Source organism: Colletotrichum gloeosporioides (genome assembly GCF_011800055.1).
Source record: "Colletotrichum gloeosporioides strain Lc1 chromosome Unknown consensus_82, whole genome shotgun sequence".
NCBI classification, from domain to species: domain Eukaryota; kingdom Fungi; phylum Ascomycota; class Sordariomycetes; order Glomerellales; family Glomerellaceae; genus Colletotrichum; species Colletotrichum gloeosporioides.
The window spans coordinates 331,987-359,940 of NW_025544727.1; the positions used below are offsets into that span (position 1 = coordinate 331,987).

The 27,954-nt window shown below is 42.6% G+C and overlaps 7 protein-coding genes across 7 annotated transcripts; 5 read left to right on the forward strand and 2 right to left on the reverse strand.

Moving 5' to 3' along the window:
- Positions 1-9,120: 9,120 nt before the first annotated feature.
- GCG54_00010073 (uncharacterized protein) lies at positions 9,121-9,656 on the forward strand (the record flags this gene model as incomplete). Its single annotated transcript, XM_045410005.1, has 2 exons — positions 9,121-9,312; positions 9,387-9,656. 2 exons carry the CDS (start codon positions 9,121-9,123, stop codon positions 9,654-9,656), a joined length of 462 nt encoding a protein of 153 aa, XP_045259040.1.
- An 83-nt stretch (positions 9,657-9,739) lies between these two features.
- Positions 9,740-10,483, reverse strand: GCG54_00010074 (uncharacterized protein; the record flags this gene model as incomplete). Its single annotated transcript, XM_045410006.1, has 1 exon — positions 9,740-10,483. The coding sequence occupies one exon, from the start codon at positions 10,481-10,483 to the stop codon at positions 9,740-9,742; it is 744 nt and encodes a 247-aa protein (XP_045259041.1).
- A 2,676-nt stretch (positions 10,484-13,159) lies between these two features.
- Positions 13,160-14,390, forward strand: GCG54_00010075 (uncharacterized protein; the record flags this gene model as incomplete). Its single annotated transcript, XM_045410007.1, has 3 exons — positions 13,160-13,291; positions 13,348-13,768; positions 13,822-14,390. 3 exons carry the CDS (start codon positions 13,160-13,162, stop codon positions 14,388-14,390), a joined length of 1,122 nt encoding a protein of 373 aa, XP_045259042.1.
- A 1,562-nt stretch (positions 14,391-15,952) lies between these two features.
- Positions 15,953-17,508, forward strand: GCG54_00010076 (uncharacterized protein; the record flags this gene model as incomplete). The annotated part of the gene is made up of 2 exons (XM_045410008.1): positions 15,953-16,763; positions 16,832-17,508. 2 exons carry the CDS (start codon positions 15,953-15,955, stop codon positions 17,506-17,508), a joined length of 1,488 nt encoding a protein of 495 aa, XP_045259043.1.
- A 1,088-nt stretch (positions 17,509-18,596) lies between these two features.
- GCG54_00010077 (uncharacterized protein) lies at positions 18,597-20,114 on the forward strand (the record flags this gene model as incomplete). Its single annotated transcript, XM_045410009.1, has 1 exon — positions 18,597-20,114. The coding sequence occupies one exon, from the start codon at positions 18,597-18,599 to the stop codon at positions 20,112-20,114; it is 1,518 nt and encodes a 505-aa protein (XP_045259044.1).
- A 1,470-nt stretch (positions 20,115-21,584) lies between these two features.
- GCG54_00010078 (uncharacterized protein) lies at positions 21,585-22,219 on the forward strand (the record flags this gene model as incomplete). The annotated part of the gene is made up of 2 exons (XM_045410010.1): positions 21,585-21,965; positions 22,070-22,219. The coding sequence occupies 2 exons, from the start codon at positions 21,585-21,587 to the stop codon at positions 22,217-22,219; spliced, it is 531 nt and encodes a 176-aa protein (XP_045259045.1).
- Positions 22,220-22,786: 567 nt separating this feature from the next.
- On the reverse strand, positions 22,787-27,421 carry GCG54_00010079 (uncharacterized protein; the record flags this gene model as incomplete). Its single annotated transcript, XM_045410011.1, has 2 exons — positions 22,787-27,109; positions 27,215-27,421. 2 exons carry the CDS (start codon positions 27,419-27,421, stop codon positions 22,787-22,789), a joined length of 4,530 nt encoding a protein of 1,509 aa, XP_045259046.1.
- Positions 27,422-27,954: the final 533 nt, after the last annotated feature.

Below are 27,954 nucleotides of genomic sequence, written 5' to 3' on the forward strand. Positions count from 1 at the left end.
AATATTTAAAAATTAAAATAAAATATAATAGATATAAGATTAAATTAAATAAAGTTATAATTTATTTTATAAATAGTAATTTAGAAGTATAATATAAGCTAAGTTTATAACTATTATAAATTAACTATAATATATATATAATATCTATATAAATAAAATAACTTAATTCCTTCTAAATTAGAGTCTAATATAAAGGGTCTTTTAAGGAATAGATCCTAATACGCTAGAATATTATTAATCTAAATAAGTAGGTTAGAAGTAGGTTACTTTTGTTACAACCTATTATGTATAGATAACAGTTAACTGACCTACTTAGGCGTTAGGCGGCTAGGATAGGATATTTATACTACAGAATTAAAGGGAATAATAGGGACTCACTTAGAATAGAAGAACTATAGTATAAGTTATATAATAATAAGATAAGAGAACGATTAGTAGAGTATAAGAAGAAATACTTAGCGATTAGTTAGTATTACTAACTAATTATAATTACCTATATACCTAGGTGATTACCTAAAAGTAGATAAAGGATACTATTTAAGACTTATATATAGTATAACCTAAGCTTCACTTAAGGTTAGACTTCTATAGCTCTTTAGTAATTAACTTAGTATTTATCCTTATAGATACTCTTAGCTTACCTTTACTGTGAATTACTTATTAAGTTTAAAACTAATTACCTTAGTCTCTAAAAGACCTAATCTACTATAGCTTATAACTTATAACTTAGACTATAACCTTAGTATACTATTATAATATATTAATCCCTAGCTTCTATTATTAGACCTTACTATTAGATAGCTAACTATAATATTTTAATTACTCCTATTTAGTAAGTTAACTATTAATACCTATTAATAGTAAAAACAATAAGTATATCTTTATGTACCTCTACTAAGTTACTTACTCTAGGGACCTCCTCCTCTTTATAGTAGCTAGTTTAAAACCTAGCTAAAGAACTTAAAAGAGCCCCTATAGTAGTAAACTCTAATAATAAAGTAACCCTAAAGAAAGACACTTATAAACGCCTTTAAGCTAGAGTTAAGAAAAGAGATAATAATATTACTAAGGTCTAAACTATATATAATAACACTACTATAAAGCTTTAAAGTTTTAAAGAAATAATATAATAACTAGGAAATAGCCCTTAGTATATTATAGACCTAAAAAACAAAGTAATCTAACTTAGAGGATAAAATAGTAACACTAATATTAAAGAACTCTAAGAAGAAATCTATACCTTATATATAGCTACTAATATCGTTATAACCCCTACTAGAGGATAATAGAAGCTTAAGTTTAGTACCCTAATTACCTATAATAGCACTTTTAGATAACTTAAGTTATTCCTAATCTAAATTAAAAACTACTAAAACTTCTACTATAGAGACTTCACTAGCTAAACTAAGAAAGTTATTTATATTACTACTTATTTATAAAAATAAGCTTTTAAATAGTTTAAACCTATCTAAGAAGAGTTCTTTAAGTATAAAACTTTAGATAAATACTCTACTAAGACTTATAATATCTATAGTAGCTTTAAGGGATTTAAAGATACCCTCTACTCTCTCTTCTAAAACCTTAATAAGAAATAATAAGCTAAAAGAGACCTTATATAACTATAATAGATAAAGTTAACTAAAGAATATACTACTATATTTAGATAACTTAATATCTAACTTAACCTCACTAAAGAAATTAAGATCTTTATATTCTATTAAGGACTTAAGGATAAAGTTAAAAATAAGATTATTAAGATTAACTATCTTAAAGACTTTCTTTAGTATACTAACTTAACTATTAAGATTAATAATTAACTTTTTAAACATTATAAAGAAAAAGGTAAAAAAAGATAAAGACTAAACTTTAGATATAAGTACTAATAGTAGCCTTATTAGAAGTTTAGTTCTTAATAGAATAACTATAAACCTTATAATAACTAAAATAATACCTACTAAAGTACTACTTATAAATAATATAATAAACCTATAGATCTCAGTATAATAACTAAACCTAATAATAAAAAACCTTAGAATCCTAAATATTATAACTATAATAAATAAAGATATATTACTAAAGACTATAAGTAGCCTAAAAAGCTTCCTTAGAAGCTAGTAGCTAAATAACTATAATAAGTTAATACTATTATAAAAACCTTATATATATCCTAGTCCTAAACTAAATACTATAATAATAACTATTAAATCTACCTTAAAGATAAGGAAATATTAGGATACTACCTAAGAGATAGTAACCCTAGATATTCTAAATATAATATAACCACTCTAGATATATATCTAAGAACCCTAATAATAATATATATTAGTAATAGTAAGATCTAAAGGAAAACTAGAGAATAACTAAACGAAATACTCTAAGTATAGTAACTCTAACTAATTCCTAATTCTACCCTAAAAATAACTAATAGCTAAGGTTAGACTAACTATAAACTCCTAAACTAAACTACCTATATAACACCTAAAGAACTAAAGAGTAATAATAGATAGAAACTCTTATACCTCTAAGTAGCTAAAGAAATATACCTAGAAAAGATCTAAGAAGAGCCCTATAACTCACTTTAAGAAAGATAACTTAATACTATACTCTCACATATAGAATAAAGGAAGTAGGTATATAGAAATCCTACTAGAATTAAATAAATTAATTAAGAACTCTATAAATAGATAAGGGAAAAATCTAATAATAAACTAAATCACTAATATAACCCCTTAGAAGAATAATAACTATTTAATCTCATAAATAACTAGATTTTTAGAGAAAGAGAAGGTTCTCCTTATAACTCAGATAAACCTTATAACGTTATATACTAATATACTTAGGCAGAGATCGCCTATAAGCTTACCCCTAATATAAATAACACTAGCTCTAAAGAGAAATCTAAAAAAGATAACATACCTAAGTAAATTATATATAAATAAATCAACCTATATAATAATAAATAATTTATTAAGCTTTATAGTATACCTAATATAAAACTAAGAATATACTACACCTTATAACTTAGAATTAAAGATCACTTATACCTCAAAATTACTAACTCTAACTATTAACACCTCTTTTAAGTATAATATTTCTTTAACTACTATAAAATCTATATAAGAGATAAGTATAACTACTATTTCTAACCTAAGTAATATAATAATAGTCCCCTATAAAACATCTATACTATATATACCCTCACTAGATAGAAACTCAAAAAGTTTAATAGTAATATTACTATATTCACCCCTAGTTAATAATTCCCTATAGAATACCTCTATAATAAATAGATAAAATAGGATAAATATTAATACAATAAATACTAAATTCACTATAAAGAAAAAGTATACACCTAGAGAATTATAAAGAATAAACCCTAACCTCCTTAGGTTAGATACTATAAAAATAGCCTTATAAAGGTATAATAAGAAAGGAAGTAAATCACCTACTTAGGACACCTAGAGTAGTTAAAAAACTAAACTTACCTATTAATATAGAACTATAATAAGTAATAAGGAAAACGTTTATCCACTAAATATTATAAGGATATTAGGGTAATATAGAACTTAAAGTTACTATTAATTAATAGATAATACTTACACTAATTAACAGTAAAGCTAAAGTAAACTTCATCACCCCCTAAACTATTAACAGGCTAAAAGTATTATAGGGAGGAAAAAAACAACTATATTAGTTATATATAGTAGAAAGAGAAGAATTTAAGTATAAAGGAGGTACTATCTATAATAAAACTATACCCCTTAAAATAAGCTACCTAAATTAAAAAAAAAGAATTTAATTTAATATTACTAACTTAAAAATATATAATATAGTACTAAAACTACTTTAGCTATAAATAAGTAACCTATAGATAGATTAAAGTAAAGGCTAACTCTATTAGGACTATAATAACTTAATCCTTAAGTAGCCCTATTAAAAACAGGCCTTAAATAAGCTAATACTATATAAAATAATAAGATAATATATCTACTACCTTAAGGCAAAAAAAGCTATATTATAACTATTAACTATAATAGATCTTAAATAAAAGAATAATCTACTTCTATTTATCCTAGAAGAATATAAAGTTTATAAGAAACTCTTTATAGCTAAATTAGAGACCAAACTACCTAAATATACTAGTTTTAATTATAAAATCCCCCTTAAGGAAGGGAAAGAACTATAATTTAATAAAATCTATAGACTTAACCTAATAGAAATAGAAGCTTTAGATAAGTATCTTAAAGAAAACCTTAAGAAAAGTTATATTAAACCTTTAATATTACTAATAGGAAGCCTTATTCTATTTATACTAAAAAAGAATAGAAAACTATAACTATATATTAACTATTATATACTTAACAAAATAATAATTAAAAATTACTACTTACTACCCCTTATAGATAAGATAAAATAACTCCTATATAAAGCTAACTAGTTTATAGCTCTTAATCTTAAAGGGGCTTATAACTTAATCTAAATAAAATAAGGTGAAGAATAGAAGACCGCCTTCTAAATATAAAAAGGATATTTTAAATACCTTATTATACCCTTTAGTCTTACTAACATACCTATAATATTTTAGAATATAATTAATATAGTACTATATAAATATATTAATATCTATATAGTTATCTACTTAAATAATATCCTTATCTTCTCACCTATACTTAAGAAGTATAAAGAAGATATTTACTATATCTTATAAGCCTTTTAGAAAGCTAAACTTTTAGTTAAACCTAAGAAAAGTAAATTTCACATATAAAAAGTGGAATACCTTAGATTCACTATTACCCCTAGGAAGGTTTATATATTAGGAAATAAAGTTAAAGCTATTAAGGAATAGCTAGAACTTAGTAACCTTAAGGAAGTTTAAGGATTCCTAGGTTTTATTAACTTCTACTATAAATTTATTAAAAACTATAGTAAAATTAATATAGCTCTCACTAGCTTCAGCTATAAAAATACACCCTTTATATAAGAAGAACTATAATAAATAGTATTTTAGAAAATTAAAGACCTTATTACTAGTAAACCTATCTTAATTATCCTAGACCTAATAAAATAGTTTAAAGTAGAACTTAATATATCTAACTATATAATTAAAGTATAACTATTATAATAAGATTTAAAAGGATACTTATACCTATACACCTTCTTCTCTTATAAGCTCTATAGATTAGAACTTAACTACTAGATATATAATAAAGAGCTTATAGTAATTATTAAAGTTTTTAAAGAATAGAGACCTAAACTCTTAGGAATAATTTATAAAGTACTTATATACTCTAATCATAAAAATCTTTTACACTTTATAACCTTAAAAGTGCTTAATAAATAATAAATCTAATAATTAGAATTCCTCTTAGAATTTAACTTCTAAATAATCTATTAAAAAGGATTAGATAATAGTAGAGTAGACGCTCTTAGCTAATAACTAGACTATAATATCCTAATACCTAAAGAAACCTAAGTGATTCTTAAATAATAAGATAATAGAGACCTAATATTAGTAGCTAAACTCCTAATAATAGCTAGATAATCTAGTATTAGCCTAACTAATAAACTAGATAATAAAGTAATTATAAAATTTTATATATATTTTATATATAGTTACTAAGGAATTATAAAAACCTAGAAATAATTATAATAATAATATAGAGAAAAGGTTATAAGAGAATATATAGCAAAAGTAATTAAGGATTATAAGGTATACCTAAAAAGTAAACTTACTTAATATCAACCTTATAGTATATTATAACCTTTACCTATACTATAAACCGCCTAATAATCTATATCCCTTAACTTTATTATTAAATTACTAAAGTCTTAAAAACCCCTTATAGGAGTACACTTTAATAGTATTCTTATTATTATAGACTAACTTATAAAATATACCTACTTTATCCTATATAAAGAAGTAAGTAATACTAAAGAATATATATATACCTTCTTTAAGTATATTATTACTAACTATAGAATACCTAAGGAAATTATATTAAACTAAGATAAGATCTTTACTTCTAAGTTCTAGAAGTTAATTATATTATAACTTAGTATTAAATAATTAATATCTACTATATTCTACCTATAGATTAATAGATAAATAGAACGAATTAATTAAATCCTTAAAACCTACCTCTACGCCTATATTAACTATAATTAAGATAACTAAGTTATATTTTTACTAATTACTTAATTTACCTATAATAGCGTAATTAGAGAAAGTACTAAGGAATCCCCTTTTTACCTTAACTATAGCTTCAAACTAACTACTTATAGAGAACCCTAAGTAGGCTTAGCTATAGTTAAAGCTACTACCTTAGTATAATAAATTAAAGATATCTAAAGTAATACTTATAAAGAACTTAAATTTATTTAATAATAAATATTAAGATTTAGTAATAAATAAAGGATTAAGGGATTAACCTTAAAAGAGGGAGATAATACCTACTTTATATAGTAAAATATTAAAATAAAATAACTAAGTAATAAACTTAACTATAAAAAACTTAAACCTTTTAAAATCTTATAAGTTATCTTACTAGTTAACTATAAGCTTAAACTCCTAGAAACTATAAAATACTACCTAATATTCTATATTTTACTTCTTAAGCTAGTACTATAAGGATTATAAATAAATAACCTTATTATTATAGAAGATAATAAACTAGAGTATAAAGTAGAGAAGCTATTAAACTATTAGTATAGAGATAATAAATAGGAATACTTTATTAAATAGAAAAACTATAAATATAAAGATAATATATAGGAACTTAATAATAACCTATTTAACTATTAAGATAAGATTAATAAGTATATTAGAACACTTAATTATATTAATCTTAAGGATAGACTAAGCTTACTTATAACCTTAGAAGAATTTAAGGAATATATAAAATATACTAATAAAAGAGAAAGATAAATATAAGAAGAAATATAATAGAAATAAAGAGAAGCTAAGAAATAAAGAATATAACTCCTATTAGTATAGGTATAACTAAGAGGATACCTTAGACTAATATAATAAGAAAATATATCTATTTAACTAAGAATACTAAAATATAACTAAGACTCCCCTAATAAGAAACTTAGAGTACTAAGATTTTAGTTAAGAATTAAATCTAAGTTTAGAATACTAAAACTACTTATAGATTAAACCTCTAATATAGGAGATATTACTAGCTCCTCTTCTATAACCTCTTAACCTTTTTAAAATACTATCTTTTTCTACTTATATAAGTAATCTAACTACGCTATAGACTTATTTAACTTAGCCTATATAGTATATAAAGTAGCTACTTTCTTTCTTAATACCTCCTCTTTAGCTACTTTAATATCCTCTAAATAAGTAGCTTTATCTAGTAAGTAATTAACTAGGATAAGTTAGTACTAAATAGGAAATATAGTAAAAATAAAGACTTATNTATTTAGTAAGTAATTAACTAAGATAAGTTAGTACTAAATAGGAAATATAGTAAAAATAAAAACTTATAAATATAAATAGTATCTACTACTATATTATAAGACTACTTTAAATAAGTATACTTACTATAAACTTTACTACTAAGAAGAAGCTTATAATACTTCCCTAAAGAATAATAATAAGAATAAGGTATATTAATAATTAGACTAAACTTAGTAATATATAAAGTATAGTTATAATAATAAAAAGTAGAAGTAGCATTTAATTTTAATTTCTAAATATAACCTAATATAATATTAATATTATAAGTAAAATAGGAAGTATAATTAATAGATCTCTAACCTAAGACTAATAATCTACTTATATTAGGTCTTAAAAATAAAACCTTTAGAGAGGGGACCTAATATTATAACTTATTATATATAGATAATAGTTAACTAACCTACTTAGGTATTAGGTAGCTAGGATAAGATATTTATACTATAGAATTAAAAGGAATAATAGGGATTTACTTAGAATAGAAGAACTATAGTATAAGTTATATAATAATAAGATAAGAGAATAATTAGTAGAGTATAGAAAGAAATACTTAGCGATTAGTTAGTATTACTAACTAATTATAATTACCTATATACTTAAGTGATCACTTAAAAGTAGATAAAGGACACTATTTAAGACTTATATATAGTATAACCTAAGCCTCACTTAAGGTTAAACTTCTATAGCTCTTTAGTAATTAACTTAGTATTTATCCTTATAGATACTCTTAGCTTACTTTTACTATAAATCACTTATTAAGCCTAAGACTAATTACTTTAGTCTCTAAAAGACCTGATCTACTATAGCTTATAACCTATAACTTAGACTATAACCTTAGTGTACTATTATAACGTGTTAATCCCCAGCTTCTATTAGTAGACCCTACTATTAGATAGCTAACTGTAATAACTTTATACCTTCCTTTAGGTATAAGGCTACCTCAGATACTTAAGGGTATCATAACACTAGCTATATCACATAAGTTATCATTCCAAAATAACCGTTATCAAAGTATTAAACTAGTATTGTGTTAATGCCTTGAAATAACCTATGTTGTAGGCTGTTCAGCTTAAGAAGTCTAAACTTATATTAGCTGTCTCAGGGGTTGCATTTATTGCTCGTCTTATCCTTCCATGCTTGACGTTTATAATTCTGATGTCTTTAATCTCAGTCAAGAGGGTAATATGACCAAAATCAAAAAGAGTTCCTACCATGGTTCCTAAGAAGGAGAAATGGGTGGAAATTTGTGTTCATTGTTGACGACGATAATAAGCTAATGGGAATCTGGGTACAGACCACGAAGGTTTCGCAAGGCGATCGATGCGAGATCCCAAAAGCCAGAGCGCATCCTGCGTTGTCCATCCCATCAATTTGTGGATGGGAGGAGTGTGGTGACCAAGGCCAGCTGAAGTCGCGTTCTAGACCATGACGTCACTACCGCGGCCCCCCAAGCCGTACACGTTTCCCTGCATGTGCTCTTCCTCAATTCTTCCTTAAAATCAACAACTTCTCGCAGAGTGGCAATCGGCAGTTTTATGTCCTATTTCAGCAACTTTGAGAACAAAACCACTTCGGAAACAGCATTGAAGCTTGCGCGCAGCTCGAACCAACCACAACATCAACATCACCAACAACGAACATCCTTGTCTAAAATCATGGCTTTCCCCACGAACGTCCTGGGCATCCTCATCGCCTTGATCAGCGGATTTGCACTAGTGCACTCGGCGGACTCGATCCCGAGACTGCTCAAGTACGAAGAGAAGGCGAAGAAGGCGGCTGAATGGAGTAGGACGGCAGAGAAGCAGCTGTGGGAAATCCGGTACACCGTTGGCACCGGCTTTGTGGGAGTACGTCACCGCTGTCCAACCCTCATCGAGAGGTCGAAATTTCAAATTGATTCGGAGCTAACATGTGCAAAAAGTGTCTGTTGTCAGGCCTCAGTGGCCTGGCCTTCTCACTCGTGGTACCTCGCGGCGTGGGTGTATTCACCGTCGGCTGGCCCATTATGCTTGCGGCTGGTCTGACGTACGGACACCAGTACATGCGAAACTTCTGGATTTCCAAGCCCAAGGTTCCAATGATGACGGACTTCAATGAGGCCATCTCTGACTCGATGATGGTACAGGATCTTCTGAATCCTTTGGCTGGAGCTTGGGGACTTGTGGCGTTTTGCAAGCTTGTGGGATTGTAAATAATTTGCCTTGTGCATCCCGGCATCACAACTGGCGAGGGAGTTGCAAAAGCATGACTCGAGTACATAGTCCTTGATGCCACTCACGGGTTGGCAACCCTCTTCATGTAGACCCATTCATACTTTCCCCATGAGTCTGCGCTTCCTGTGATCTTCTCGTACCTCTCACCAGGCTTCTTGCCCTCGGCGTAGAAATCCAGGTTAGCCTCCAGTCTGCCGACCTCTCTAAAACCGTACTTCTCATATGCCGGCACCCCACCCATTGAAGATTGAACCCAGCAGTATATTCCCTCCTGATCCACCTTGTCCGTTCCCCAGCGTATGAGCCGCGACCCGATTCCTTTGCCCTGACAGTCCGGATGCACGACACAGCTGATCACAATCCGGCACCGGCAACCCTCCGGTTGCAGCCTGTTGACCCAGTATTGCATAGATTCGTTACCGAGATCTTCAAGGTCCTTGATTGTCGGAGGCTTGGCCGGATCAATGGTATCGGCCGAGACAGCCTGCGGTTCTTCGGCGGGGCCGGTGAGGGCAATGTCCGTATCCCCCGCGAAACCCCTCCGAGCCCATCCAATCCACCCGACCGGCTTGCCCGAGATCTCGGCAACTAGAAGATCCACCTTCGGCGACTGTAGCCAACCTTTCAAACCCTCACCCATACCATTTTTGAACGAAGAGTCGCCGTGAAAGACGGCTTTGAGTTGAGTGTGTGAGTCCGTCTGAAATGCCGCATCAGCGATGGCAGCGAGGGTATCCACATCATCGACTGTCGCATGACGGAGGTTGACGTCGGGACGGGGCGGAGTGACAGACGAGGGAGCCATGACTCTGATGACTTGGCGGTGATGGGGCTGAGAATGTGGCCGACTTGGCACGGGAACTGTTCCAGCTTTTCACGGTGAGATTTGGTCGAATATGTAAGACAATATCCGGTTAAAGTCGCTTACTTTGACCGGGGACCGGCAGACCGGCCTGCGTCGGCAGGAAGCCCGCTAGTCCCGACACGGAGCTGACAGGGGAGAAATGCTGCTAATTTATCACCGGATGACTCCTCACCGGACTCTCACGATAACGGGTCATTCGAGATTCAATCTCACCCAGTCTCTGAAATCCAGTATTGCAGTTTTCAATGGATCTGACTCTCCCGTCATCGCGATGAGAATCACCTCTAGACAGATACCAATAAGAGAAAAGTGCCTCGTATGAAAATGAGATTCAACGTATCTCGATGGAGTCTCAAGTTACTAACAGCTCCAAGCACGATACAAATTCTGAGGCAGGAATAGAAATGCACGAGAAGGTAATGGGCATTGAAGTCTCTGACGACACTGACTGAGAGATCATTAACAACGTCTACATAACGACAACGGAGGAATTCGACGCAGAATTAACCTAGCAACAAAGCCACCGGCACTGTAGATGTAAGTTGGATTGTACAAATTAATGATGACATGCTGGGAGGCGATATGGAGCAAATCGCTTATGAACCCCTCAGGACCAAGCAATCGAGCAGTAAGCCACCTGGTTTGTAAAGCTCCGCCATCAAGATTCTTTGGAACCTACGACCCTAGTAGATATTGCGATGTACTTACTACAAGTGAACAGCGAGGCCGTAAAATGAGCGCTGACTGTTGACGGAGTTCCTGGCCTCATCGACTGTGAAGCAATACGAGGCGATTGCATCATGCCACAACAAAACGTCAAATACAAGCTTCTAGACCAACGATGATGTCTTAAACCCGTATTCGTTCAACTGAGTTGCATTCTCCAACTACAAGTGCGTCGAGCTCGTGTAAGTGCGGGCGATCGTATCGCCGCCACGGCTATTGCCTGAGTCATCCAATAGGAGCCGATCCTGACGATCGCCGAAGCTACGCCCGTCATTCGAGATCACGTTAGTGAGCCTTTTCAGTGGGGACATCCTTCAAGTGTCTGTCACAAAGTCAGGGGCCGCGAGTAGGAGCAATGTCACAGGCAAGTCCGACAGAGTCCGCCTCGGCTATTGTACGGGCCCACGACTGAGCGTCCGGGAATGTCTGCATGCCATGGATGATGGACGAGTATGATCGAGAATGCTTTGGAACTATCATGAATCTAGGAAAACACCACATAGAGTATTTTCTGTATCGAAATACATCATATTGTAAGGGCATTACTGCTCATCGCTTGTAACCAACCCAAAGTCACCTAGGTATTCTCCTTCTCACAGCTCACATGCGCATACCCATAAGGGGCATCGAAAAATTCTTTCCTGCTTCATTTAATGCGCATAGGTCGATATGAAGCCTCCCAATTATCCTTTCTCCAGCTGTGTCGGTCGAAACCATTCCGATCCTCAAGCTGAAAAGACTTGACACAGTGGCAATCACGAAAGCAGTAACGACTCTAAATAAAAGTCTTTGCCCGTCACCAAGACACCTTCATTCTAGTACAAACATGATACTCAAGATGATGAAATTTTGAGGTATCGCAACTCATCGGTAATCGTTGCCGACTGCGCTCGGCCGTTCGTGATGAGGCGAACTAGTCCAGACGATCATGGCACGAAAATCAACACACACTGGCAAGCATGCGGTCAGCGCTCCCTCCAGACCGTTTTCTCGACGCTGCACGGGTCTTCGAGAAACTGCTTGAAGCCACGTTCGGCACCATATTCCGCAAGGAGCAAACTGAAGCAACGGAAAATGCAACCCCTTTAGCAGCTTGAAAGTTTAAAGTGACAGTTTTCCTGCTGAACTGACGTTGAAATATGGACAATTACGTTGGCAATGCGGGTAATCTAAGGAAAAGATCTGCAATTAGGGGGGGAGAATCGCTGCCATGGCCCATCGGTTGCGTCCCGCGATCAATACGGGTACGAACACGCAGTCCAACCAACAAGTTCTGTTCTACAACATTCGACGATGGCAGCCCAGCCTAACCCAGCCTATCGACCGTTGCCTCTGCCGAACAAAGCTTGGACAACTCACTTTTGACTGCAGCGCAAGGCGAGGCCTCCCCAGTCGGAGCGACAATCCGAACAGCCTATTGGCCGTTATGCATCGCTCGGCGCGAGGGGGCATGACGTTAGTTTCTCATGAAATGCCCGTTGCGGTAAGACTCTCGCAGGTGCAGCAGGCCACCCCCCTGCAACTCTCCGACAACACAACAATGTCGCTGCCGGCAAGATCTAGACCCTTGCCTGCGAAAGCCTCAATTGTCGGCAGGGACCGTTGGGCGACCGTTGTAGTCCAACAGCCTTCATCCCAGCGTTTCATCCCAATGCGCTGCTGTCGGGACGGTGAATGACGTACTGACAGGTGCCCCGATCGAAGGTTTCTCGATGCCCGTCGGAGGCATATTAAGGAGGAGCCGGGCCCAAGTCACAAAGCTTTGAGAAGGCAGGCTTCAAAGCTTTTGTGGCACATAACTCTACGGCCAAGGCTCCTGTCTAATGTTAGCTTAAAGACAAACGACTTCAACACCATCATCTCTCGTACGACTATCATCAACCTTTCAAAATGCTCGGAATCGGCGGTAGGATATCCGCCATCGTGCCAATTCTGGCTTCGGCTGTGGCCGTTGCTCTCTCAATTGTTCTTTTGGCTGCTGGGAACAGCACAAGCAGCGGCAATTCCAATTACTGGCTTTCGGTTAGTGTGTCCAGAACGAGGATGAAGAGACCCTAGCTAACTACGTGAATTTGCAGCTGAACACATCGAAGATTGGCCAACAACTCATCACAGTGCAGGCGGCTAATACGTCGAATGGAAATGGAAATGGAAATGGCGGCGGTGGCGGTGGTGGAGGTATTAGCATCCCGGGGCTTCCCACCCCTACCATTCCTGGAATCACCTCGCCGAGCGGTGGTATTAACGATCCCACGGGTATTACTAGTGGCTTGAACGGAATTCTAGGAGGACTTCTCGGAAACTTGACCAACCAACTAGGGAGCGGCATCCAGGATGTTGAGGGGCAGCTGATGGGCAACCTGACGCAGGCGTTGGGTGTCAAGGATACCTACAACCTCTTCCTGACGAAGATGTGCGAGGGTGACTACGCCAACGAGAATGATCCCAGTACCAAGACCAACATCAAGTCCTGCTTCAGTTATGACGACAAGGGACAAGGTAAGAATACTGCAATGCTGATATACTTCACCATCAGCTAACTAAGTCGGCAGGTCTTCGCAACATCACGGATTCGATTCCATCGTCATTCGTCATTGCAACGGCCAACGTTTCAGTTCCTTTGATCTCGGCGATGAGAGGCACGATTGATCAGGTTGTGTCACTCGCTAGCACAGGAGCGAAGTTGTTAACAGCTCTCCTGGCTATTGGTACCATCTGCACAGGAATCGTGCTGCTTGCGACGTTGCCAATTATCATCGTTGGCTTCATGCGTGTGCTTGTTCTGACCTCCCTAATTTTCTCTTTGCTGGGCGCTACAGTTCTACCACTTTTCGCCATCATCACAACCGCCATCGTCGTAGGTGGGAAGAAGATGCTCGATAAGGATGGTAGTGCCTTTGGCATTGAGATCAAGCAAGGAGGACCATTCATCGCCATGGCCTGGGTTGCGGCTGTTGCGTCGATGGCAGCGTCAACTTACTGGTTCATGATTTGGTTTGTTAGCTTCAGGCGAACGGCATTCAGCCGTCGCAAGCGTACTGAAACTGAGATCGGAAACTGGAGGGGTATTTTCCGCGAGGTCAAGGGTGACTTGAAGACTTGGGAGGGTGGTGAGAAATAATCAGTCCATGCGTTTGTAACAGCGTTCATGGAATTTGGGAGAGATTGAACAGCAAAGCACGTGTACATACGGGATCACTTGACGGAAATATGGTTGAACAGCACATATTCAGTAGGGCTGATGATTATGCTTAGCACAGTCTTGGTAAATAGTAATTGTTAAATTTCGATGCATCACCGTTGTTACCGCTTTATACCGCACGCTCCCTGCAAAGCACATGCTGAGTTGTGTGTGGTCAACGGTTACACATGCTTGGGTTCTCGTCGCCCCCACGCGGCGCTAGGGTATGTGCAGACGGCGCTCAGCCAAGTGCATGGACAGGACGTGCTGATATGGTCTGAGACCACGGCGAAAAAAGTATCGGCTCTCGATATTTGATGCACGCCTGAGCTTACTTGAAGAGCTTTCACTGGTATCTTCTCATAAGAGTCCAGGTTTGAGACAGGAGTGTAGAGCAATTTTGGCTTCACGGTGAAAGTTTTCTGCTCGCCCCTTTTTACATGTGTGAGGTTGAGGAGACGAACATCATGCGACATCCGCGGGAACCGACATTCTCGTTCGCCTCGGTCCCAAGTCAATACTGTATGCATAATCCAAGGCAGCATGGCCTGTGCCGATGGAAGCCCTGCAACTACTACCCTGCAGGGTTGCGCCTGACCGACACAGGATGAAGCTTGCAAAACATGTGATCTCTTTCCTGCAGACTCCACATTCGCTGTCAGAGTTTCGACATCCGTGACCATTTGGGAGGGGCATCAAATTCCAAGTGCAGAGGCTACAGTCTGGCGGCAACTTAAGGCAAAAGAAGTCTTTGAAGAATTGGTCTCGATTCGAGAGAAAATGGTAAACAGACATGGCGATTTGGAGAAAGTTGTGCAAGGGGGGCCCCGGGATCCCACGCAATGGGATGCTTTGGCCAGGGATCAGGCCTCCTCGATATCAAGGCTGGAAAGATGCTTTTTGGTCTGAAAATATTCGGAGGACCGCACATCTGCCCGCAGAACCGACGACCCGGTGCTGTTTTCAATGACTCTGCGCTTGACCACAGCACGGCGAGGCCAACTATTTGCAACATAAAGCCGATTTTTATGAATGATGTTTGCGAGCAATTGATATGTTCAAAATAATTTGATCGATTCCATTGGATCATACGACGGCCTGCGTGGTCCAAAATTTTTCCTGGAGGTCAATCGACAGAGTCTAGTTGGGGTGACACGGCCTGCAGCCGATTGGCTACAGATGCACTGCAAAAATACTTTACCACGTCCATCTTGTGGCACATGGCATGCGGGGAACCAGCCAGTCAGCAGAGACTATCACGAGTTCTGCCCAATTACCAAAAGGCCCTAATGCAGTCTTCCATGTATTGCAGTTGTAGACGCGCATTTGAGCCACTTGAGTGCGATATCACATCATTCGGGCGATGAGCGGTGAGGCTGACTGCAGGTGATATGTGAAGAAGATGGCTTCATAAATCCCGTCCCCACTTGGCCTAAGCTAGTCGTAATGCCTCCTTACACTCAACTTTCTCAACTCACGATCGCTTTCCTCAAACCTCCATGATGTCTGAGAAGACACCCAACTTATCGTGCCTGCCACCAGAGTTGCATCTATTCATACTTCAAGAGCTTGCCAATCTATGCAATGAAGACTATGCAGCAAGACCCGGGATGGGCGCTTACGCCAGTGTCTGCAAGAGCTGGCAGATGTTCTTCGAACCGCTAGTCTTCCAACACTTCACCCTCGCTCGAGAGGATTTATCCGAATTCAGTAAAGTCACGCAAGACAACAGGAGACGGAGTCTGGTCCGACACATTTGGCTCAGACTCGAAGAACCGTCGGCGCTCCAACATTCAGAGCTGGGCCTCGAACAATACAAATGGAGCCAACCATACTTCACCGACATCATTTGGAACCTATGGACAACTATATCCCAATGGAAGGTTGAGGCACTGGCGGAAATTGGTGGTCAACAGGGCTTGACGCTCGAACTCTCTTCTCACAAGTCTTTTCCGATGCAGGAGGATACATTTATACCGCGAGAGGATTACAGGGCGTACTCCCAGTCTCTTGGCAATGGATTATCTGCAGCTTACAAAACAGTAAGCAAGTACTACTTCAACGCCCCTCTTTATGGCGGGGATCTTAGCACAAAAGCAAAGAGAGACTTGTTTTGCAAAGGGGTTAGGGTCGACAGCAAACCTCTTCCCAAGGTGGAGGTTGTGACTGGGTTCTTCACCAGAAGAGCATACACGCAGAATGTCCGACCAGAGGTTCTTTTCTTGATATTCGACAGTCTTCCTAGGGCGAGAGACATCAGAATTGAACGGTGGCGACATGGACTGGTAGCCTGCGAAAATGAGTGGCGCAATGGTAAGTTGGACTGCAACGCTAGAGAAGGTCCCTGCATCGACTTTGCTAAAGACAGCCCCTTATTCTAGGGATGCAAGTTGACCTTCCACATCATATTCCCGCTTCCCTAGAAAAGCTGGCCATCTTCGAAGAGAAAGGGCCCCGGAATGGCCGATTCAATTTGATCCCGAATGACAAGTTGACCGAGTCCGTCATATTGGGTACACTTCATCTCAAGCGTCTATTTCTGTGTTTCTTCATCAACGGAGATGAATTCTTCCAGAAACTCTCGAAGTCTGATATGACGCAACGTGTTTCTGGACGAGGGTATCAGCAACTGACTTCCCTGACCCTGACTTCTCTTCGCCTGAAAGCTAAGATTGACGGAAATTGGGACATGCTGACATGGCGCGGTGGAGTGATAGAACTGCTTCAGATGGCTGCTACAGCGACTAAACTCATGCCAAAATTACGATTGATGGAAGTCTGGAATGGCGGCGATGGGAATGCTAGCGTCTTTCGGTATGAAGTCAGTGACGACAACAAGGGTGAAATCAGTTGGCAGAGCACACAGAATTGCGACCCGTTTGAGCAAGAGGTCATCGAGGCTTGGAAAGAGGTTGCTCAGGATCATGGATTAAGTGGACAGACGGTTCGTCCGCCGACACTTCTATCGGGAGATTTTACGTATTACGGCTCGATCATTCCTCTATTGAAATCCAAGGGGGAGGTGCTTCATCCAATGTCTGTCGCTCAGATGACTTAGAAGAAACTTGTCAACTCGGATGCTCGATCTCAATAGGTAGTTTATTGGGAGAATTGTACACTACTCAGACAGAGATCTTCAGCAAGAAGCGTGCTAACCCGCCATCTACACCAGGGCGGTAGCATCCTTGGATCCTTCTGGCTTATCGGAGCATCTTGAATGCATGAATTGTGGGTCGGTAATATCTCGCGCTAACCCCTCTCCAACACCACCTTGGGCTCATGCTTAAACGACTGCCTAGAATTGGCGCATACAAGCCAACGGCCCACCTACACTTCAAACTGATGTAGAGACATGGATCAGTGTCACGATGCTGAGGGCGCAATGCTGTGCGATAGATGTTCCGCCATCAGCTTCAACGATGGAGAGTTATTCGGATCTCACGTTGACGAAAGCGGTCCGATTCGATGGCAGCTGCCATTTGATCTTACTGATGACGGACCCGAGTTCCCGCAGTTAAGACAAAGTGCCAAGACCGGGTGTCACTTTTGCGCTCTATTACTTCACGAAATCATTGCAGAGTTTGAGGACGTCGAGGCTCATAGATATCGAGTCAAGTTGAACCTCTACTACCACTGGGAGCAGCGCAGCCCTTTCCGACTGGCTTTCTTAGTAGTAGAAGCACCATGGTGGACAGGAAAAGACGTCGCAGAGCCAAGTGTGTCTCTACAGTATGTTCGACTCATTTTCGAAGTCGAAACGGACGATCGTAAGTTCTGCGTTTGAGCATTGAGGCTGAAAAATATTGTTATGGATGAAACTCTGACCATTTTCTAGAAATTTTGCAGAATTGGCTGAAGGTTCCTAGTCTCCGAAAGAAGCAGGTGCTATGCGAAGAAAACATCGACTTCATGAGGCATGCCATCAATGACTGCAGAAATTCGTGCAGCCACACTGTCGCTTCTAAGCATTTGCCGACAAGGCTGCTTGACGTCAAGCCTAATGAGAAAGGGGTCGTACGCCTGCTGGAAACCTCTGAAGTCAGGTCACGCACAGAACTCAACAATAAGACTTACTAATATGTCGCATTGAGCTACTGCTGGGGCTCAGAGGATGACACAGCTTCTCAAATCTCGACAACCAGAAACATGTTGTTTTCCCACAAAAGAGGTATCAAAGAAGAACACCTGCCTCAAACATTAAGAGACGCAGTACATGCCTGCCGAGCGCTTTCAATAAGATATCTATGGCTAGACTCTCTCTGCATTGTTCAGGACGATATAGAAGACTGGGAGAAGGAAAGCGCCTCGATGGGTCTCATATACAACAACGCACTTCTCACGATTATAGCTGCGTCTTCGAATTCATGCCACGACGGCTTTCTACAAAGAGAACGCAAGGACATACAAGTATCCTTCTCATCTCGGATGGCTCCAACCCTGGGCGGCCATTTCAACCTCGTGTTCTCTGGCAAGACTTATGCTCCGCACACACTCGACATCTGGTGGCCAACAAGGGACATCAACGATGCGAAGTGGGTCAAACGCGGATGGACACTGCAAGAGGAGATGATGTCCAACCGACGTCTTATTTTCGGACAGTTCATGGTTCACTTCCAATGCGAAGCTGGAACCAAATCCGAGAACGGATATTCCAGTGACAAAACAATCGGCAGTGGCTTGTCCATGCAAAGTCTCGTGAGAGGCAGCGCTGACAGTAACGAACCAATCATGTTCAGGGTATGGCACTGGATGTTAGTAAACTACACCGAGAGATCTTTCACCATACCACAAGACGTTTTACCAGGCATATCCGGTATCGCGGGGCTCTTTGCAAATCATCACGGCCTTCCTCAAGAATCCTACCTCGCGGGAATTTGGAGAGAGGATTTCGAGTATTCTCTGATATGGTGGAAAGACTCCGAGTTTGGAACAGAAGACTTTGCGAATGTTCAAGAACTCGCACTGGCTCTTTGCAATCCGTCACCCTATTTAGCACCGTCCTGGAGCCCACTAGGGCAACGACTAGTCACCAGTTTGACGTTGATGGGGATCTTCAGCAGCGACTTCCTACCAGAGTGTCTCATCGTTGACGCTTCCACAACCACCAAAGGAGCGGATCCATTTGGTCAAGTGAAATGTGGGAGTTTTACTGCAAAGGCAAAATTTGGCCCTGTTCCTTCAGAACTTGTACTGGGTCATTGCAGTGGATTTGATACAACGAACTGGCAATTGAGACAGTACGGAAGAGTTCTAGCTTATTGCTTCATTGGAATGCTGAAGAGGACGACACATAAGCCAGATGGTTTGTTCATGCTGATGATTGGAAGCTCGAATGCGCAGAAAGACTGGATGCATAAGGTGCGGAATGTCTTGGATTATGCGGAAGATGACTGCTCAATTTGCAACTTTAACACCGACGAAAAGTTCGAGACCGAGGCGTGGAAAAATGATGCGATGGCTTGCGCTGACGGCGGTTCTGGGCACGATGATGCGAAATCGTTGACTTCAGGGAAGAACGAGAAAGATTATTGGGGCATTCTGCTACATCCATCTCACATACCAGGGCAGTACATTCGGGTGGGCGCCTGGCTATCTTCGGCGTACGATAGAGGAAACTCGAACCTTTTCAAAGAGATGGAGACTCGTGAAATTGTGGTAATATGACAGTGATCTCTCAACCGACGGTAGCCATTATATAAGTTGAAGAGGCGAGTTGGTTGATGAGATCTCCGTGCCGGACTCAGGATTGCATCTTAGAATTGGTTGATAGCGTATCAAGAGTTTGGCCTTCACGGCTTCTTCGCAACCTCCGCAGCATTCTCATCATTAGAGGATCGATTCATGTGCATTTCTTTGGCAGATGAGCTGAGCTACCGCAACAAAACCTTGAACTGAGATTTGCAAGTAAGACATAGCTAATGCTGTGACGATAAATATACCACTAGACAATGCATGGCTCCATGAACTTGGGCCACAACTCGGAAATCGAGCTCGGAGACAGCTTTTCCTCTGACCACAAAATGACCGATGAGAGCTGGACTATTGTGGCACGACTTTTCGGATTCAAGACAGGACAGCGTAGTTAACTTGGCTATTTAGGAGAACCAATGCGAACCAAGAAGACGTTTCGCATGTGCCAACAAAGCCTAAGGTAGAGTAACACGAAGGTTACATGGCAGTCCTGCGATACGTCAGCCGATGAGAGTGGCCAAGACTTGGTGGCAAGGCCTTGCCGCGGGGTACAGCCACTGACCGCAAGTCACGAAAACCTCACATTTCCTTTTTGGGAATGACTCCCCAGATGTAAGATGGTTCATGTCGATCGCTGTTCGTAATAGGGAAACTGCTGTTCACGACGACAGAATCTCACACTCGGAATCATCTGGCATGGCATGAAGCTGTGCTTCCCCATACGGCGGACTCCGAGCAGGAGAACCGATCAGCTATGGCGGACACTGTGTGGCCTTTGAAAAGGCTCTGTGTTTCTATTCAAATCCGAAGAACTAGGCAGTACCTTTGCATATCATTGGCACTTGACATCTGAATATTTGTTTCATATGCAGTATATCATTGGAGCATGTGGAATTTGTGTAAATTGTATGCGTTTGAACAAAACCAGAGTTCTTTGTACGTGTCCTCAGCTGAATAATCTTGAGTTGTAGATTCTACGATGCTTTGGCAGTCTGAGATGATCTTGTGCTCATCGCACGTGACTTGCATGCAAGTCTCAGAACAGATGAGAAGCTGGGAAATCGTGTATCAGTGGCTTGAGATGGCGTGATAATTTGACTCACTTCAGTGGCAGCATGTTGAAATAGGTAGCTTGCCACATTTCAGCATACTTGACCTACGTTAGGGATAAAGTATAAGAAGCATCGAGCCCAGTTATGAATGTTCAAACCTCTGCAGCAAAACAACCAAGATTATTCACCATATCCCTTGAACCATCTTGCCTAACACTCAGTCTCTGATCTCCTCCATCTGCAACAATGAAAAGCATTGCTCTGATACTCGCACTTGCTACAGCTCATGTAGTAAGTTCAGCACAACGACGTCTTTATATATGGGCATGTGTTTACTAATTTGATGAATCCTATCCAGGCTTTCTCAAGCGCTCTTCCAAGTGCTGAGACGATGGGACTTCTCGCCGCCAATGAGGTGGACCCGCAATGGGAATTTCCTACTGGCGCCAATGGACCGCTCATCAAGTTCAATGGCACCGTCGAGGCTCTGTACGCCTATGTGTCCAAGGAATATCCATCGTACATTGCTTCTGTGTTCGAGCCGGAAGCCCCCACGCAGGGTCTCGAAACGCGTGAAGATGCTTCTGGCTTTCTCGAGAAACGCACAGACTTCAGCTCCCGCCCTGTCAGTTGTCAACTTCTGGTTAGCCGCTCCCGCATTAGGGAGGGCATCGACTACTTGCGTCGCGTAAGAGGACAGCCAAGCATGGAACCGAACCGCTGGAGTCGAGTCAGTTGCTCATACGACTCCGCAATCTCGTGGATAAACACAGTACGTAATGAGTTTTATACCAAGTCTATCTAACTACAACTTCATTGAACCCATTAAATGTGGTTCCTGCAGAGTTATTGCGAAGATACTAAATCTGAATGCAGTCCAGCAGGCGGAAGACGCTTGAATCCTTCGGTTCTATCGCCGATGGTGCCCAGCGTATTTATACCCAGTGCAACAGAAATGACCGTACCGGAGGGCGAGTCAATCATCAGACTCAGTGGGGAGTCAGCGCTCATGGGGACCGTTGTTGATCAAAGACGTGCCATACCAGATGGAAAACCGTGAGAAGTAGCTTGTACTTGGTCCGGGTTTCACATCTTTTAACTGAAAGAACGCCTTCGATGTTTCTATTGGGAATCAGTCTTTGGACCAGAGAGTCGAAGACTTTTCGATGATCAACTTGAAGCCTTTGCTTCACACTACACTCATTTTGTTATCTCCAGAGTTCTATGTAGTCAGTACTAGGTAGCCACTCTCATTCAGCACCAACCTCCACTTTTATACACACTCATTCAATCAGGGATAATTCATGTCCTGCCTTTCTACCAAACTCGCAGAAGATGGTGCCTTGCTGGGCCGGAGATCACTGTACTCAACAGCTCACCGTGCTCTACGCAGACCCCGAGACTCGGCGGTCTTGAGGGACACCTGATCTGCTGTAGTTCTTCATGCCTGGTGTTTAATAGATGATGTTCAATGCTGAAACAGAAGTCTTTGGCCACAAGAATAAGATTCAATCGCGTTTAAAAGGCAAAGATGAAGAAAAGCTGCAAAACCCCATGACGACGAACGTATCATACACCCGACGCCTCCATGGCTCAAACCATACCCATCGCAGTTCCCTCAAACAAGTCAGCCCACCTCTTGCCAACTCGCGACGCGTTGCACTCGGTCGCATCCACACAAACATTAACAGGGTTCGTCCCATCCCCGCAGCAGTTGCCCGTCAAGCAAACCTTGCCCTCATCACACTGCTTCTCCTGACTGCACTGGTTCTCCTCCAGACACGACCCCGTCCTGAACGCAATGCCTCCCCCGCCGAGCATCGATCCGCAAAAGCAATTGGAGCCTGCGATCGAGGACTCGGGCGGGTAGAACTTGCTGCCGCCCGAGAAGATACAGTTTCCGGGGTTCGGGCAGCAGGCCATGACCGTCGGGTCCGTGATGTTTCGGTCATATTCTGGGGTAGGCGAGGGCATGACAGTGATCTCGGCGAGTGTGGAGGGTGTTGTGGTGGTGCCGGCTGTGAAGGCGAGATTGAGAGGCTCAGAGGAGGTCTGCAGGTACCGGCAGACCTGGGTCTGAATAGTTGTCAACCCGTAGCCCTCAATCAGATCTCCCATTCCAGATCCGGCTTGGGATGTAGAGTCCCCAAAGGTCGAGACAGAGTAGTCATAGATCCCAAGGAAGCTACCGATCACGTCCAGGAGACTCTGGCCACGGTCCGTGACAAAAGGCTTTAGCAGTTCCCGAAGGTTGATCACGTTGCCAAGTTCCTGAGACAGGAGACTCCACATAGAAGCCATTGAAGGGCAAGTCCCGTTTAGTGATCCTTTCGTGAGGTAATCAAGTGTCTGCTGGACTGAAGTCTCACAGTCCGCCGCAGCGCCACCGCCACCGGGCCAGGTACAAGTAGCAACAAATTCACCCTCCTGCTTGGGAACATTCGCACAAGGATTCTCTCCTAGAGACACGGCGACTGGCAAATCAGCACGCGCGGCGTTCCCGCACTGATCTTTTAGCCGAAGCAGCACATCGAACGCGCTGGCCTGTCTCTTTTCCAGAGGTCTCCCAGAGGGAGTGTCGAAGAGAGCTGCGCCGGCAGTAGTGCACCCAGCCAAGCTGTTGATCTGACTGAAGAATCCAGAGATGAAGACATCAATTTTCGGCGAGCAATCAGCGGAAGCAAAGTGTAGACCCTGACTGTCGATGGAGAGCGTGTTGCCGTCTTCGTCGATGATTGCCAGCTTCGCGGCATCGGATACATCGATGAGGACAGGGTCTGATGTGGTCTCGTTCATGAGCCGGATGTACTTGACGGAGTTGGTGGTATTGTCCAGGTAGAAGGCGTCGATGTAAGGCGCGGTCTTGCCTCGAGTGTCTAGCTTGGACTCGTGCAGGGATTCTGTGGGAGAGGGGAGGGTGTAGCATGTGCTCGCGTTCTGAGATGCCACGATCGAAATGCCTGTGAAGGCGGAGTCGAAGGCGCTGGATGTTGATGAGACCGTAGCTGAGGATGAGCCTGAGGAGCTGGTTGCGGTGGCATTCTGCGATCCGGTGATGGTGGCAGTGCCGATGAGAGTCCATATTGAGACACGACCATCTGGGAGGGTGCTTGTCAGAGTGACGGCGTCGCCAGTTGGAGCTGAGGGAGCTGTGGTGGTTGCGCTCGGGCTGAGAGTTGAGCCGTCTGAGACCGTCCACGTGGATGCGGCGCCGTTGATGATGCTTGTGATGACAATGACCTGTCCTGTCGGAGGTGGCGCGGCGCTTGTTGTATTTGAAGGTAGAGGCAGAGTCACGCCGTCTGAGATGATCCAAGTTGACGCTCCGCCGCCGATAACACTGCTGATGACTGTAATCACTCCTGGGCCGTTGGTTGGAACGGGGGTTGGCGAGAGTGTTGAGCCGTCTGAGATCGTCAGAGTGACTGGCCTGCCATTGATGGTACTGGTAATGGTGATAACCCCCCCAGTCTGAGTCGGGGATTGCGTAAGAGTTGACGTGGTGTTTATAGGACCAAACAGAGTCGACCCATCGGATACGGTCAATGTCGTAGCCGCACCACTGATGATCGTTGTTATAACGATGACCCCAACTGTTGGAGTAGGGCTTTGAGTTGAGGTTGTCGTTGTACTCGTTGGGGTTGAAAGAGTTGATCCGTCGGACACGGTAACCGTGGTTGGTTCTCCGTTAATGATGGTGGTAATGACGATGACCTCCCCAGTCGGAGTGGGAGTTGAGCTGGTGGTAGGCGATGGCTCTCCCAAAGTCATGCCATCCGAGACGGTGATAGTAGTTGCTTCGCCATTAATCAACGTCGTAACCACAATGACCCCAATACTAGGCCTTGGCGTCGGGGTTGCGGTACTGCTTGCCGACGTTACGATTGTGCTGCCGTTGGAGACTGTGATTGTTGAGACTGCACCGTCGATGGTGCTCGTGATCACAATGACACCACCGTTGGCTGTTGTAGTCGGGGATACAGGCGCACTGCTAGGCTCTGTCCCTAGAGTCGTGCCGTCGGATACTGTGAAGGTTGTCGGCTGACCCTCAACGATGCTTGTGATGACGATAACTCTATCAGTAGGTGACGGCATCGCAGTTGCAGTGCCACTTCTCGATAATGTTCCAAGAGTCAGGCCGTCTGATACGGTGAAGGTAGTCAGCTCCCCATTGATTGTGCTCGTGACAACGATCACCTCCCCTGTCGGCGAAGATGCCGGAGCAGAGGAACTTGTGGTTGATGCAACGATGGTAGAGCCATCCGAGACGGTCACTGTGGTCGCAGATCCATCGATGATGCTGGTAACGACGATGATCCCGCCTGTAGCTGTAGGATTTTGGGAGATGTCACTGGTAGGAGACGTCGTAAGCGTGCTTCCATCAGAGACCTTAATTGTGGTAGCAATGCCATCGAGAAAGCTCGTGATGACAGACACACCGGCTGACAACGTCTGGGAAGGAATCGACGTGGCCGTAGCGGTAGTTAGCCCGGAAGACGGTATGAAGGTTGATCCACCGATCAAAGTCAGAGTCGTAGCAGAGCCGCCGATGACCGTCGTTACCACACTGAAACCTCTTGATTGCGTCTCAGATGCCGTGGAGCTTGATGTACCATTTGCAGGTATGAGGGTAGACCCGCCGACCACCGTGATCGTAGTGACTGCTCCGTCGATGACGCTTGTGATCACACTGACCTCGGCGGATGGAGTCTCAGAAGGCGTGGAAGTCGTCGAAGTCGTCTGGTTGAGAGGCAGGGACAGAGTTGAACCGCCGACGAGTGTGATAGTCGTGGCCTCGCCATCGATGAAGCTCGTAATCGCACTGATACCCGCAGACGTCGTCTCTGACGGTATCGAACTGGCCACGGAAGTCCCATTCGCTGGGCGAAGGGTCGATCCGCCGATGAGAGTGGTCGTCGTAGCCTCACCACCAATGACACTTGTGACAACACTGAAATCCCCGGACCAGGTCTCGAATGGCGTCGAAGTCGTAGCAGAAGCTGTCCCATTCCAAGACGCAGTCGAAGTTGGACGCCCGATCGTGATGACGGTAACCTCTCCGCTAATAACGCTGGTAACAATCGACACTTGGCCACTCGTCGTCGTGGACGCCGGACTCGTTGAAGTGGTATTCGGGAACGGAACCCCAGTCGGAAGTGTTACAGCCCAAGTCGAAACCACTCCGCCCCCGAAATCGCTGGTGACGGTGCTGATCCTCGCCGTCGGATTCATCGTAGGTGAACTTTGGGTAGACCCCGAGATCCAAGGGAGCGTCCACTGTGAAGCCCCTGAACTTGAGCTCGAGGCCGGAGTCTCCGTCGGGGTGGGAGGTGGCACATCGTGTATCTCCCCAGTGATGGTCGTCACAGTTCCGTTGATGACCATCGTGATCGTAGTCCCCGGCCGTCCCTGAGGAGATCTCAATGGTGTTCGTGTGAGTGTGCTCACGACCTCAGACCCATCACTGACAATCGTAGTGACAACCGGCACATCAACAACCTCGCTCACGGGCACCGTAATCGTCGAGACCCATCCAGACGAAGTCCCGCTCGGCTCCTCTGACAGCGTAATCACCGTGAACTCGCCTCCACTAGTCGGCAACACCTCACCAGACGAAGCCGAAGTCCAGGGAGATGGCGGCCGCCCGGCATTACCATCGCTCGACAACGCAGTGACATACACAGTCTCGACGCTCGTCTCGGTGACTTGAACGGTGGTAGTAGCCTCCGCCAGCCCACACGTCCAGGCTGTGGTGGCCGTCAAGCCATCCCCTGGAACAGAAAAGGAGTAACCCCCAGGGATATCGGTGTCCGTCGGAGCAGGACGTCCAACCACCCCAGAAGCCTCCGTCGAAGTCTCTGTCGCTGTCGCGGAGATATCCAAATCCGCAGTAGAGTATATCGAGCCCTCCGCAGTCTTTGAATGACAAGGCGGCGCGGAAGTTGCAGAGCTGATACCGAGAAGACACCAACACTATTCTCATCAGCAAGCCACTCGTTGACAACAGGACGCAAAACTCACCGCAGAAGACACCTTCGCCTCCTCATACCCAGTCGGCACCCCTTCCGGAATCGAGACCGTGCTCGTCGCCTCCACGAAGCCTAACACCGAAGAACAGTACTCCACCGCACCGTGCCGCTCCATGCCGCGGAGGAGGTTATCCCCATGACACCCCTCCGCAGCAACGGCGACTCCGCCCAGGAGCGCCAGCGCCGCCGACACACGCATCGTCAGAAGTAGAAAGAGAGGATATCGAGGAAATCTTCTGGAAAGAAAACAAAAGGAGCGAGCAATTCAGCGAGCGTCTTCTTCAGCCGGTGGAAGGTCTCGGTGTGCCGGGAAACCAACCGACTTGCCATCGACCTGCAACCGAGACCTTTATACAGCAAAAGTACACTCTCGAACCCTCCAGCTTCCGTCTATCGTCACATTTACAACGACAGGGTGCTTCTCCCGAGACGAGACCAAAGAACTGGCTCTGGAAGAGGTGTCCCCTCCTCCGAGACACTATCACATACGCGTCCACAAAAGGTGGGTGAGATATCTACCCCCAAGCCTCGTGTCCCCGGCCCGAAGCTTCGTCACGATCGAACCCCAAAGACGTTCATCGACCTCACATCCGCCTAATTCCAGCTCTATCAATGACCTCGCCACACAGTTCTCCAAAATCCCAAGAAACAAGACCAGCGCAACGTAACACACCAGCTGCACGCACTTACCCGAGACACATCCCCCTTCACCCACCGAGATCATGCAGGTCC